The sequence below is a fragment of the Cydia fagiglandana genome, chromosome Z, assembly GCF_963556715.1.
Source record: "Cydia fagiglandana chromosome Z, ilCydFagi1.1, whole genome shotgun sequence".
NCBI classification, from domain to species: Eukaryota; Metazoa; Arthropoda; class Insecta; order Lepidoptera; family Tortricidae; genus Cydia; species Cydia fagiglandana.
This window is the reverse complement of record NC_085959.1, coordinates 37,218,354-37,233,678: the sequence shown is the minus strand read 5'-3', so window position 1 is coordinate 37,233,678 and position 15,325 is coordinate 37,218,354. Positions and strand designations below refer to the sequence as shown.

General features: G+C 34.2%; 1 protein-coding gene across 1 annotated transcript in view; it reads left to right on the top strand.

The window, feature by feature from the left end:
- The first annotated feature begins 7,613 nt into the window (after positions 1 to 7,613).
- Positions 7,614 to 15,325, top strand: part of LOC134678624 (uncharacterized) — a 44,245-nt gene continuing 36,533 nt past the window's right edge. The window contains exon 1 of the mRNA XM_063537261.1: positions 7,614 to 7,750. Coding sequence (XP_063393331.1) covers positions 7,634 to 7,750 — 117 coding nt within the window. The 5' untranslated portion in view covers positions 7,614 to 7,633. The remainder of the gene's footprint in view (positions 7,751 to 15,325) is intronic.

Sequence of the window (15,325 nt, the reverse complement as noted above, 5' to 3'; positions counted from 1 at the left end):
GCGGCCCCAATCTTTAAATACCTGTCGTTAAATTTAAATAATCACGATTATTTAGCAGTGGCGCTAGTGTGCACATTAAAGGGCTCTTAAAAAATATATGTCGCTAGTCATTTATAACCTTTAGGTTAGGTTATTATAATATCTCTTATTAATATTATTGATACCCAAACAAGCGAAACATTTTTTTTATTAAATAGGAGGCAAACGAGCAGACGGATCACCTGGTGGTTAGCGATTACCGCCGGCCATGGACACCCGCAACACCAGAAGGGTTGCAAGTGCGTTGCCGACCTTTAAGATGGAGGTCTTTGAAGGTTTGAAGGTCGTATCGGACAGTTCATTCCACAGTTTGGCTGTGCGAGGCAGGAAGTACATTCACAAATTCAAACATTCTAAAATTGAACCACGAGCGTAGCGAGTGGTTCGTAAAGTTGAACCTTGAGCGTAGTGAAGGTTTCAAGGGACGAAGGTTAAATAAAATTTTCACCACATCAGCTCATAAAGGCCCTCTTGATTGTTCGGAACGGATAAGAAAAGTGGCATTTAATTTGATGCAAACTTTGAGTTGTTTCAGTAGGTAAATTGGATCAGTTGGTTGGTAATATTGACGTTAAAATGATAAATATTGAATAACGTTAGTTTGAAATTGATTTTATGATAAAGTAAATATTAGCGGAGATGATCGCTCTTAAGAGCCTTTCAACATGCACACTAGCGCCACTGCTAAATAATCGTGATTATTTAAATTTCACGAAAGATATTTAAAAAAGGGAGCCGCTACGGACTGTATTGTGTATTTAAGTACCTTTTGAATACATCATACTAGTTTTTATGTTGCTGGATTTGTCAATCTATGCGTCCAAAGTAAAAACGGCCGTTTTTGTTTTGAGTTCCTAGATTGACGAATCCAGCAACATAAAAACTAGTTTGATGTATTCAAAAGGTACTTAAATACACAATACAGTCCGTAGCGGCCCCAATCTTTAAATACCTGTCGTTAAATTTAAATAATCACGATTATTTAGCAGTGGCGCTAGTGTGCACATTAAAGGGCTCTTAAAAAATATATGTCGCTAGTCATTTATAACCTAAAAGCGCCAAATTACGCAAAATTATATTGAAATGACACCTGTGTATTGAATTTGAAGAATACTTTAACAAGGGTAGTTATCTGTATGACAATGCACCTAAAATAATTTTCAAATGTATCTATGTATTATTTCTATACTTAACACGATAACGAATTCTACGTAAACGAAACCGCGGGCAATCCCTAGTATATAAATAAATAAATAGTATAAAAATAGTAGTATAGAAATAAATAAGGGAAGGTAAGTTTGCATTAGTGTACTGTGTAAAATAACTATTTACCATTGATAATAATTTTATAAACGCTTTGCGTATTTTTAAGGGCACCGCGCTAACCGCTAGCCCGCGACCGTCGATCGCTGCCTCCTGCCACGGCGCACAGCGCGGCGCGCGAAAACGCCGCGCGTTTGAAATGTAACTTAATATAAGCTCGGAATGCATATTTACGTATCAGTATTTAGTGTCGCCGTGATTTTATATTTCTAATCTTTTGTGTGAGAAGTAAGATCTTTATTATGACCGTGTAATATTATCTCTACAAACTTTAATTCAATATTGGCTATACTGCTTAACCAGAAATCAATATCTAGACAAGCACATTGTCTATATTTCTAACTTTTTACATGTATACTAAGTTGATAGATAATATCGTAATTTTGCAATATCAGCTACTCTAATTCTGTATTTGCATAATAATTCGTGTTTTTACGTTCACCAGAAAGCAGCTGTTCCAGATTTCTAAAAACCGAATATTGTGAATAAATTAAAGTGTTATTGAATATGTTAAAGTTTTTTGTAACTTTAATTTTATATTTACATAGTTATTTAGCAAAAATTGAAATATTTAAATATGGCCGAACGCTCCACCTAAAATTTTCTAACTTTTTACATGAATGTTATTTAACATGCTTACAATAACATATCAAAAAAGAAAAAACTTTAATGTTATCAAAACCCATTTTTGTTCCACCGCTGGTCTATAAACACACAGAAACACACACATATTCTAAAAATCAGACACAGAATACTCACACACGCGCGCGTACACACACATCACAGTTTCATCTTTCTTTAAAATTAATTTTAATATTGTTAATATGTCATATAAAATGTCTAACATTGTAACATTACCTACGCTTGTAATTGGGAAGGAACTGGCTCTTGAGACACAGGGAAACCTACTTTGAGAGCCAGGAACCAATGTTATGTAACAACTCAAAGTTGCAATAAAGATTATTTTATTTTATTTTATTTTATTTTATAGTAAAAAATAGTTGTGAATATCTTGTACATTTTTATTACAATATTAGTCAAGATAATGAAATATATCTGGTCAAGCAAATCTTGTCACTAAAAAAAGGCGCGAAATTCAAATTTTCTATGGAACGATATCCCTTCGCGCCTACATTTTTAAATTTGCCGCCTCTTTCTACTGACAAGATCCGATTGACCAGCTGTAGGTATTTTTACTTAATAAGATATTTTAATTTCACGTAATGTCCGCATATAATTTATATATGTGCACGGTAAACAAACAAATGAATGATAAGAAAAGACAGACAGTGTTACTGAGCGGGAGGTGGGGCGAGGGGCGAGGTATAGGTAGGCTATGATAGGCTCTCGAGCGCCGCGCCGGCGACGGACGGACCAGCGCGGCGTATCTATGAATTTCGCGCCTTTTTAACTAGATTTTACTATTACAATGCAAGCTACACACAGAAATTTCTTACTTTCCATATATACGCTGCATATATTATTTTATAGTAATAGACTTATTTTTACAGACTCTAATTCAATATTAGATCTTATAGGACAAAAAACGCATATTAATTCTAAAGCATATATCTTATTCTTCTAGCTTTTTAGCTTGCCTATTAACTTATAAATTTAGATATGTTGTTGTGGATTTATTAAACTTTAATTCAATATCGACAAAATAATAAGCTAATTGTAGTTTGACAAAGAAGCACGTTAAAAAAATTTCTAATAATTTTACATTATAAAGCGTCATACATATTATAAACAATGGAACTTAAACATTGCACTTTAATTCAATATTAAAAAATCATTACTAAAAATATATAAATACCTAATTTATATCTAACGCTCGTTCTAACTTTTCATCATATATAGCATATATGCTTAAAAATATGTCCTATATCAGATAAGTATCACTTTTTCAACTTTAGAATTATCAAAACTTTTCGTGCAAAAATCCGGTCCCACTATTGAGCTATACTACGCAGACACTATTTATTCAGTGTTGCCATATGGTTAATAAAGTCGCATATTACTTGACTTTTGGACCACGTCTGTGACACGCGGGACAATTATGCGTGACTTATGATTAAAATGTTGGGCGAACTAGGCCGGTTTTCTTGTTTTACCTTTCATAAAATGTTATTTTATATGAAAATGTTGCCTATAAACCTTGGGATGGCATCGCTTTAGCTTCGCCATCCATCACGCACTTCGTCAATATTCATTTTATTACTAATTCACTAATGGTAATGGAACCCACTTACAAACTGATGTAGGTATAGGTTGAGCTATTGCTGGGAAAACTGTCCGCAGCAGCCTCAACCTCCTAAACTCCTAATATATCGGTGACTTAAAGTGACATTCCATTTCCAACTGCAGCTGCAATACTGTTCATTTTCTATGGAAATTGACAATGACAGCGACGCGTTTCCATAGTAAAATGAACAGTATTGCAGCTGCAGTTGGAAATGGAATGTCACTCTTATGATACACACGTACGATTTTCAATGGACCATCGCACATGTACTTAGTTCTTGACAGTTCTTTGTTTTATTCCAAAATCAAAATGCTCAATCAATTTAACGCGCGCACAGAACAAAAGGTGATCGAACTTAAGCAATTTTGTTTTTCTTGTAAATTATTTTTATTTTACTGTATTCGACCAGTGCGATCCGCGGCGATGGGGTCATCGGCTGTTAACCATTACAAATCCCAGAAAAAAACACTGCCAATTGTATAACAGTTATCGCATGGCCACGTATAATTTTTATCAGATTACACCACAATAGAGCTTAGCACTCAAGTAATACGGTTTGTAATGGCATACTTGTTGGTATCAGTAAGAATTTTCTCTCTCAAGGTAAACTTGGCTGTGACTCATTGCAAGCCTGCACGAGTTTTTTAATTTGTTATTACGTCAGATATTTGTCTATTTATGGTACTTCTTGAAGTTGAATACCGCTTTTAATTGTAGTCTTAATTTGTTTAAATAAAACGATAAGGTCAAGAATGAGTTACACAATCATCTAATATGGCAAATCTATGTCTCCTCATATCGTCACGTCAGTGCCTACATTAGGAATATACATTCTAAGCCCCATTTAGACGGGACGGGACATTTATTTTCATGCGATTTTTGTTGCATTGCGGTATTCGGTCGATCGTCTTAATTTATTGTAATCTACAGGCCTACAGGGCCGCAGAGAGAAAGAGTACTACCCCTCTTTCACGCATTCACAGGATGAGACACGGTATCTTCGTCCAATGGTAAAGAGAATTGCTTTTGAAACTTGGAAAGTGAAATTAAGATAACATTGTAATCTTAGCAATGTATCGAATATTGCATGCAAGTTCTTGAACCGTCTAATTGGGCTTTAGACTTGAAAACTTCACTTCAGATGTGGTCTTACGTTTTTCTAAATATGTAATACCAAAAACATAATTAGATGAACGATTTAGTAACAATTCATCCATTGATTTTATGAATAGATTATAATTTTCCTAGGCTCGGTTTCACAACGATTTTTGCAACAACATTGATCCACTTTTTGTTTCGAAACCAAGGACTAGGTATACAATTATGATAGTGATACAGATTCTATGATAATGAGATCCATTAAGATATTGGCAATTAAATTTCCGTCAAAAATTACGAGATGCTGTTTGTTAACAATTGATCACAAAGGCGATATAGAAGAAACTATGTATTGGAGTCCTACCTACTCCTAACTCTGCAGCGACTTGAAGCAGGTAACAATAACAATATGTGGGGATGCTCCAATGAACGTCGCATTTTGACGAATTTCGTTTTTGGTGGTATTTTCACATTCTGGGGCATTTCATATGAAGCGGACAGGAAAAAAAAAGTGAGGTTCCCGAATTTGTTTATATTTGGTTTAGTTCTTCTTCTAGTAGGTATAAAACCGGACGCCAAATATTTTTTATATATGACGTTTATTTTAAAAATTATGAGCTTTTCAAAAATTACCGTAATTGAAATTCCGATTTTTTGAAACTCGAATATCAAATAATTAAAATATATAACTTATTATTAAACCAAGCGTTTTGTATAGATTTTTTAATGATCTTTTCAGCGAAGAAATCAATTTTGAAAAATAAAAAAATAATAATGGTTAAAACCGGAAGTAAACTTTTCGAAACCATTTTTCGAAAACTTTGACCAGTTTTTTTTATTTTTTTTTATCTCAAAATATAGCCCTAAGTATGTACAAAATACACTAGAAGTTGCAGAATGGGATCTCCATTGGTTAAGACAATAGGTCAATAAATGTACATACATGTCGCCCTGAGTGCGACGTACCGTACTGGTATACATACATATAGCAGCTGTTTAGCTTATAAGAACATGTATTCAGTAAGACTGCTGGTAAATAATAGCAGACAAGCATAATAGGTAGCTGTGTCAAAACATGACACAGCTACCTATTATGCTTACCAAATATTACTATACAAGCACCTTTCAGAAAAAGAAATAGTTGCATCTAAAATCATATACATAACCGATGGTGCCTTACAACATTTTAAAAATAGGTTTAACTTTGTTAATCTTATTTATTACAAGGATGATTTTAATACGAATGCAGAGGCACATTTTCACGCAACATCTCACGGTAAAGGGCCTCGACGGTCTCGGAGGGAACCTGAAACGTTTGGCGACGCGTGCAAGTTTGCAGTTACCTCCAAGTAGATCAATAATTTCACCAATGCGATTGTATGACTGGGCAAAATCATCTTTGAAGCAAACGGCAATCTACTATTGCTCTAAAGACGATATTCAACGTCAGAGGATATTTTTGCAGGCCAGGTTTGATTCCGCAGTCACGATTCCAGGAACAAAAAAGTTTCATGCGTTAATTCCGAAAACTGACGGTCTTCTTGTAAAAAGAACGAGCTCTAGCATAGATTCTTATTGTAAAATAATAAACATTATGAAATAAACTGGTTAGAATTGTTGACTTTCTTATTTCATTATGTTATGATTAGAATTTACCAGCAGTCTTACTGAATACATGTTCTTATAAGCTAAACAGCTGCTATATGTATGTATACCAGTACGGTACGTCGCACTCAGGGCGACATGTATGTACATTTATTGACCTATTGTCTTAACCAATGGAGATCCCATTCTGCAACTTCTAGTGTATTTTGTACATACTTAGGGCTATATTTTGAGATAAAAAAAAATAAAAAAAAACCTGGTCAAAATTTTCGAAAAATGGTTTCGAAAAGTTTACTTCCGGTTTTAACCATTATTATTTTTTTATTTTTCAAAATTGATTTCTTCGCTGAAAAGATTATTAAAAAATCTATACTAAACGCTTGGTTTAATAATAAGTTATATATTTTAATTATTTGATATTCGAGTTTCAAAAAATCGGAATTTCAATTACGGTAATTTTTGAAAAGCTCATAATTTTTAAAATAAACGTCATATAAGAAAAATATTTGGCGTCCGGTTTTATACCTACTAGAAGAAGAACTAAACCAAATATAAACAAATTCGGGAACCTCACTTTTTTTTCCTGTCCGCTTCATATGAAATGCCCCTTACTGTCACTGTCTGACATTGAGTACCTAAGTATGGCAAGCCAAATTTGTCGTTAGAATAAAGAGAACTATACAAATAAATAACTATTTCGTTTTAGAGATGAATGCTCAATTTACAATGACACCTCGAAAAACTATTGAAACCTTTTTGTGTAGGTACAATGGTAGTAATAAACCTTACGCTTGTAAAAGAAAAAAAAATGTATTCCGGTCAAACCTCGACCAAGGACCTGATGTATTCTTGCCGTGCATGTGGTAATATGTACGATGGCTACAAATTCTGCAGCTACCAGCGGTTTCCCTTATTTTATTACCTGAATCAAAACATTAAAAAAATCAAGTCAAAACAAAGAGCCAAGTGCCTGCATGGTCGATATGAAAACAGCCCTTGTATAAAAAGTTTAAAAGTACTTAAATAACAAAGGGCTTTCCGTCTACGAAAATGTATTACATAATCTGCAATATTACCTTACCATAATCCTCTAAACGATATCATAGATCCACTGATAACCTTTAACTTTCCATTGTTCCAGGCTGACCTTTTGACTTTCAACGCTGCGCTGACCACATCGCGAGACCGCCAAAACACAGCGTCTGACCACATCACGAGACCGCCGAAACACCGAGCGTCCACAGTCAGGCATTCTGTGCACCCAGGATCTGTGGGATGTGCCGGCCACATCGCAGCAGGGTGCAGGAGGTCACCTAATTAAAGATGAAGTTCTCCACGGGCTCGAGCTCGAGTAGCCTTGCCAGTGACTCGCTGTCCAGAAAGTCAACGCTATGCATATATACGGAGATAGATGCGCCGGCGCCGCCGCCGTGCGAGAGGGTGAGTTATCATTATCATTCTTTCCTTAAGCCCTATTTAGACGATGCGAGAATTCGCATGCGAGTTTCATTACATTGTGGGTTTTGAACGATCGGTCGATAGGACGTAACCAACAGTCCGCAATGTAACTAAGATCGCATGCGAGTTCGCGCGCCTTGTAAATCAGCCCTTACTCCATTATGTGAGCAACAGAAGTTGCAAAAACGGCGAGTCGTTCAAAATTGCTGTACAAATTTTTACCCGCTCAGCAATAAGGCCTTTCCACGGAGATGAGAGGAGACGAACGAGTAATAAGTGAACTTGATAATGATAAACATTCACTCATTTATTCATTCGTTATTGCAATAAGTACTCCTCTTTTGCCGATATCTATAATACCTACACTTGCATATTTACGATATTTGCCGATAAAAAATAACGGAACATTTTTGCAACGGAAATCCTTTTTACGATCTTTACTCAGTTCTTTATAATATACTTTTAAGTACTAATTAAGACTACTAAAAGAAGATACTTTTTGAGGCCAAGCGAGCGTTTGTAAGAAACAATTTACGCTCATTATTGCTACTTGTCTTACTTCCCAATGCAGTAGTAATATTGTATATGTTGCAGTCAAAAGTGTGAACTGGTCAAAATAACTTTTAACCGACAAAAACAGGCAAAACTGCTTTTGACTATGAGCATGTTGGTCAAAAGTAGTTTTACCTGAAAATGATACATATTTCTGGCAGCAGTTTCGTTTTTAGGGCGTAGCAAAAAAAAACCCTAACCTACCTATCTCTGGGAACAGTTTCGTTTTTTGGGCGTAGCAAAAAAAAACCCTAACCTACCTATCTCTGCTAGTACTTTTGACTGATAGTAACAGTCACAATTACTATTAACCAATGATTTTCAGGTAATTCTACTTTTGACCAACATGCTCAGTCAAAAGCAGTTTTGTCTGTTTTTGTCGGTTAAAAGTTCTTTTGACCAGTTCACACTTTTGACTGCGACATATATATTAATACTGATAATTTTTTTTTTTTTTTTTTATTATGCATGGGTTTACTCATGGCCACAGACTAGCCGAGGCGTAGACGTGGCCTACGATGGAGCGAGCTCGCCCAGAAGGTGCCTGTTCACTCTTGATTTGAAGGTTGCCGGGTTATAAGAGCACGGAAATATAGACGCCGGCAAGGAATTCCATTCCTTGGCAGTGCGCATAAGGAAAGTAGAAGCAAAGCGCTTAGTGCGAATTGGCGGAATATCTACCAAGTAAGGATGGAAACCGGCCGTGCGTCTAAAAGTCCGATGGTAGAATGGGGACGGTGGAATGAGCTCGTGTAGCTCTTGGGCACACTCCCCGAAGTGCAACCTGTAGTATACCGACAGGCTGGCGACTTTCCGCCGATGGGCCAAAGTCTGAAGCTTAGCCGTTAGCTTCTTGTCGCCAATCATCCTCCTGGCTCTGCGCTCCACTGAGTCCAAAGCGGCGAGTTGGTATTTAGCTGAGCCATCCCACAGGTGGCTGCAATACTCCATACACGACCACATACACGACATAATAAAAGTAGAACGATATAGTCAGACAAGAATCTGTAGTAATTTATTGAGGGCGCCACTTCCTACGTACCTAACTGTCACATTTTTGACGTAAATGTCAATGGTAACAATTTAGTATGATTTTTTTTAGTTCTTACTATTTTATGTCGCACTATACTACTCCGTTCGCGAGCATTGGGAAAACTTCGAATGCGGGGTATTTCTACTTAACTATGAGTAGAAACATTTCTACTTGATCAAAGTGAGCATGATGCCTTGGTAAGCGTTGCAGTAGCTTAAGTGTTGCCAAAGTATGAAATGCTTCGTGTTTAGTAGATATTGGTGATACACCAATGTACCTTATCCTCTAGCCGCCCATACGTCAAACCTTGCCAAGCAAAATGAAATTTTATTTTCTCAACACAAAGTTCAGATTAGAATGGAACAGGAGACCTTTTTATAGGTCTCTGGGCAGCTAGAGGTTATTATTACTGAGTTGTATCCTACCCTACACCCTACACCATTTCATACTATAAAGACCAAGCACATCGTCGGCAGTACCTGTTGGACTATTACCGGGTTGATGATGAAAACGATTACTTATACCAATATTTTAACTTTATTCATTTGTTACAAACATAATAACAATCAATTTACAATAAATTATTCAAGACGTCTTCACTCTAACTTGTCCGTACTCGAACTGGCCACTTGTCACTGAGGTACCCACCTTTTATAATAATTCAACATGGCGGGAACCAGTGACAAGTATGAGTCAATTGATACTCTTTTATAAATTAATCATAACCAAAAGTAAGAATGATCAAAATATAAGCTATTAATAAATAATGATCCTTACAGCTCGGCCATCCTGTTCGAGGCGAGACCCTTCGCCAAACCTTAATATAAAATAGTTAAAATGATACAAACAAAAGACTAATTTATGAAAATAATGAATTAAATTAAAATGTATGCATTAAAACAAACCAAGATTCACTGATCCAATATTACTATGTGAATGATATACATAATATGCATATTAAATAATAATAAGTAACAAGAGAAAATAAAATTACAAACGCGTAATACTCATGTGCACTCATGATTGTACGATATCTACTATTAATAAGATTATAATTATAATGTGTATTATCGTTAATTATTAGGCATTAATAAAATGATAATTAATGATAATTAGGAAATAGGTGGCCGATACCAAAACATAATACATATTATTAATCGTTCAAATTATGGTTTTCGAAGAATTTTCACAAGTCTGTTATCAAGGTTGAAGAAACTATATGTCATCATAGAAACTAATAAATTTAATTAGTTCGACCTGCAGAAACATAATAATATATTAAACAACAGAAAATTAATTATGTAATAGTAAAATTACGCAATCTAGCATTATTAAATTTTCTTTAACACTTGTTAAATTTCAATAACTATACTCAAGAAATATAATATACGTACACAACACCATTCACTTTCACACGTAAATATTCAAACCGCTATACACGGATCACTTCACCAACAGAAGATAGTTGCGTCACCGCGGGTTGCGCCATCTGCCTAACCGACGCCACGTTCTCATTAACTGCAATGGTGCCACCGACCACGCAAGCTCTGCCCACTGCGATAGTGCCGTCGACACATCTGAAGCTGTCCACGATGCAGATGCCACCAACCACGCTGATGCTGCGTAACACGGGGCGCCGGATCTCGCGCCGCTACTAGCCGCAGCTTCGCTTGCCATTATGCCAGCATTCTAAGACTCTGCGGTGTAGTCAACGATCGTATTTCTGCGTAGGAGCACCTTAATTCTGCTAAGGAACAGGAATATCATCACCCTGGCCATCTCACCTAGGCACTCCTGGGTCGGAAGTGATTCCACACCCCGACCCTCTCACCTGGGCACTCCTGGGTGGTAATGGAATACCAAACCCTGGCCCTTTCACCTGGACGCTCCTGGGTCGTTCTGAAACTTTTAAGACTTTCTTTAGATATATGAAATTAACACTTCCTTTTTTTTTAATTATTATTGAATGCATAAGACTCGTGGTTTTATTTCATTGATTTATTTTATTATTATTCATCTTTATATTTTAATCGTTATATCGATTTAAACATGTTATGAATTTATTTTTCACGTTTCAAATATTTTAGTACATAAACGACATGACTACCAAATGTTGTACCTGATTTGTATTAATTATTATGGTATTTGCAATTAAAATAGTCCATAGTTCACTATATCATGTATTGCGCAGTAAAGTTTAATAATGAAAATAGGACATTGTCACATCTCTATAAAGAATGCATGGTTCTGATTTTATATCTTCGGGCCCAGCCCGTAGTTGACATGAATGCAATCATAATTATGCCGAGATATAAAAACATCTTGATAATAATAATATAAGTGACAGAATATGTTTTTTTGTGTTTGGGCTACTGATTATCTGATGATATAATATGTTGATTTAAATTAACACGTTTTAATTTCATAAACGTAATAAACACAAGTGCACACGATTAAGTGAAGTTTCAGTATTAGGTTATATGATAATTTCCTTTTAATTAAACTTTTGATATTACTTCGAACGTTACCTGTTGCCAACGATTTTTTTTTATTAAGATATTATGACTGAACCCGTTTGAAGAGTTTAATTGATAAGAAATTAATCTTATTTTAGAGGTAGTTTTATTGTCCTTTAACCTGCTATTATCAACAGTCAAAGTTTTATATTTTATATGAATGCGACCGACTAATCCTCATTTGAACTATTTACACGCCTTAGGTCATAAATATAGCCATTAAAGATCCATCAAGTAGGTATAAGAACATAAACTAAGTAGCCGTTAGGTTTTGTAAATTTGAATGAACGAGTGAATAATTTTATCACAGAAGTTCATAACTTCATTACGAAAACAAATTCCTCATCACATAAAATGGATTTAAACATCAGACATAAACTAGTTAATTGATTATTCCATATGAATGATGAATATCTACATTGTGATTTATTTTTAAAAGTATTTGGTTATTATAACAGTCTTAGCGAATCTAGATCTAATAATATTCATGTTACAAAGTGACTAAGAAATACTATATTTGTTTTTTTTTTTAACAGGTTTTATCTGAACCAACAAGTTTATTATTGTAGTTGAGTTTGAATACCAAATATTTAATTTACAGCTATATTCGTGTTTTTTTTCAGAAACAAGTCTAATAGGTATTACGGTGCATTTGTTATCCTAATTCGTTATTGCTTCGGACATATCTAAAGAATTAATAATACTAATTAAATCATATTCGACATTTAATGCATGTAATTATGTATGTATGCTTGGAGTATGTTTATTATTAAAATTATTCTGGCTTTACGAAAATAAGACTTATTAATAAATTACTTCGTTAGTCACAAGGAAAATATTATTATTGTTATAATTCACGTATAAAACCATGGACACAATAAAGTGTGGGTATAAAGAATACAGTTTATCTTACATATTATTTATAATACCATTTTACTTTACTAGATCGAGATATTCGTAAATAATTAATGTGAGACAAATATTTAATTTTTGTAACTTTATAACTTGGATTGAAATTGACATTCAAATAAATGGGACTTTCTTATGAATTATTCATTATTGAAATATGTAAATTCACATATGCATAATAATCGTGTTTAATTGTCAAGTAATATTGAACAGTTTGACTGTATATTAAAAGCGAAGCACCTTATCAATTATTATTTGATATATAAAAGTTCATAATAATGTTGTACTATGGTGATCGAAATAAAGGAAAAATGACTTCCCGTGTAAATTTAAAAGCTTTACTTATGAATTAAACATAAGAACCCTTTATTTCTTTTACAGAGAATTTACCGTATATTCCTCATTAATAACCATTGGTTTTATATATATTTTACATTATGAATGTCTAATCTCTATGGCTCACGCGCCCAGCTAAGTTACAGGTATCATTAATCTATGCGTGTATCGATCTCCATTACATGTAGTTTTATATTTAGGAACGAGCGATAATCGTTATTCCCTTTTATTAATCAAGTGTCGGTATCTAATTCATTCGTCTCTTTTTGTTTTGTGAATATAAAAGTATTATTACTATCTTAGGATTTTACCAACTCGTGTATAACACACATAATATGATATTTCATACCGCTTTAATCTAAACTGCACTCAGATGAGAACTCAACATATTAGTAATAGAGGTGTGAAATTCCTTTGCTTATTATTATTACTGTTTATTATGTTTTTATGATTAAATTAAACTCAACATATTAGTAATAGAGGTGTGAAATTCCTTTGCTTATTATTATTACTGTTTATTATGTTTTTATGATTAAATTATACTGATATATGGTTGACTAATTATTTTAAATTGTTGTAAATATATTTATGAAAGTTGGAACAAAAGTCTAGCGCATTCATCCACGCGCGTCAAAGTCTCACACGTTCATCCACGTGCGTTAAAGTCTTTCACGTTCATCCACGTGCATTAAAGTCTCACACGTCCATCCACGTGCGTTGCATATTGTGTATACCTACACAAACACATCGATTATCATGGCGCTTCCTATCTACTGATACTAGCGTCTGCACATACGTCATCGATTCTTTATATGAAAACCACTCAACGTATAGCTATGTATAGCTCTGACTTCATATGACTCTACATATGACTCTACATATGACTCTACATATGACTACATATGACTCTACATATGACTCTACATATGACTCTACATATGACTCTACATATGACTCTACATATGACTCTACATATGACTACATATGACTCTACATATGACTCTACATATGACGCTACATATGACTCTACATATGACTCTACATATGACTCTACATATGACTCTACATATGACTCTACATATGACTCTACATATGACTCTACATATGACTCTACATATTATGCATAAGCGTAGTTTTAAGTTACAACTTTACACTTTTACAGTACTACACGCAACTTCAAAGAATACACTATTATTCCAATTAAGGTTCTTTGTTTTTTTTTTTCATTTAGGTAAGTATGATTTACTACTATTACAGAAACAAACGAAAATAATAAAATGTAGCAAACGTTACTGTCAGATAAAACACTGCAATTATGAATATGATTTTACTTTAACGTCATTTAAAATATTCACATCCTATAAATAAAGGGGTAAATGAGTTTCTAAATGTTTAAAGTATGCGTACCTCGCAATCAAATATTATATCAAATAGTTAAGCATATCGATTTCCCATCGACCTCTTATTTCTCCATGATCATCATGGTAACACATAGATTTATATACATTGATTAAGTACTCGTGCCAAAATTACTGGCCCTTACAAGGTTGTTATGATGAAACTGATTACATTAGTTAGTCATAGAATTTAGACGTGATGACATACAATTATACAGTCTAAACAAAAGGTGACCGGTTATCAAATTGAATCCATTGAGATTCAAGTTCACGATATCTAGTACGTGTAAATTGACACAAAAAATACTTTAATGCTCAGCGCACAAAGTTACGAGTTACGTATCTTGAGGAGTGTGCAATAGAAAAACAATAGGATCATATTACATAAGTACATTCGTTAACGAGTTACTACTCATGTATTCAACAAACGACATACGCTCCATAACATGGAGATTAAATATAGATGTAGGTATGTCCATACCAGAGTTGGGCAAAATTAGTTAAATAAAAAAATGAGAATGGTAACGTTAGTTTTAAGAACGGCAACTTATTTTGTAAATTTATTATGAGTTTATCAATTAGCTTGAATTCGATATGACTCACCTATGATTTTATCATCGATCACGGGTTTGAAAGTATTTTAATTATTCGAGCAAATGGTTATCATGGTTATTCAAACTAACGTTTTAGTTGACACAGTTAAAATAAGGTTCGTTTTACGACCGCTACTTTACTCCTTATGAAATCATTTGACTAAGCTTTATTTTAGTTTAATCACAGATTGCAATTATAAGTGCCCAACTCTGATTCATAC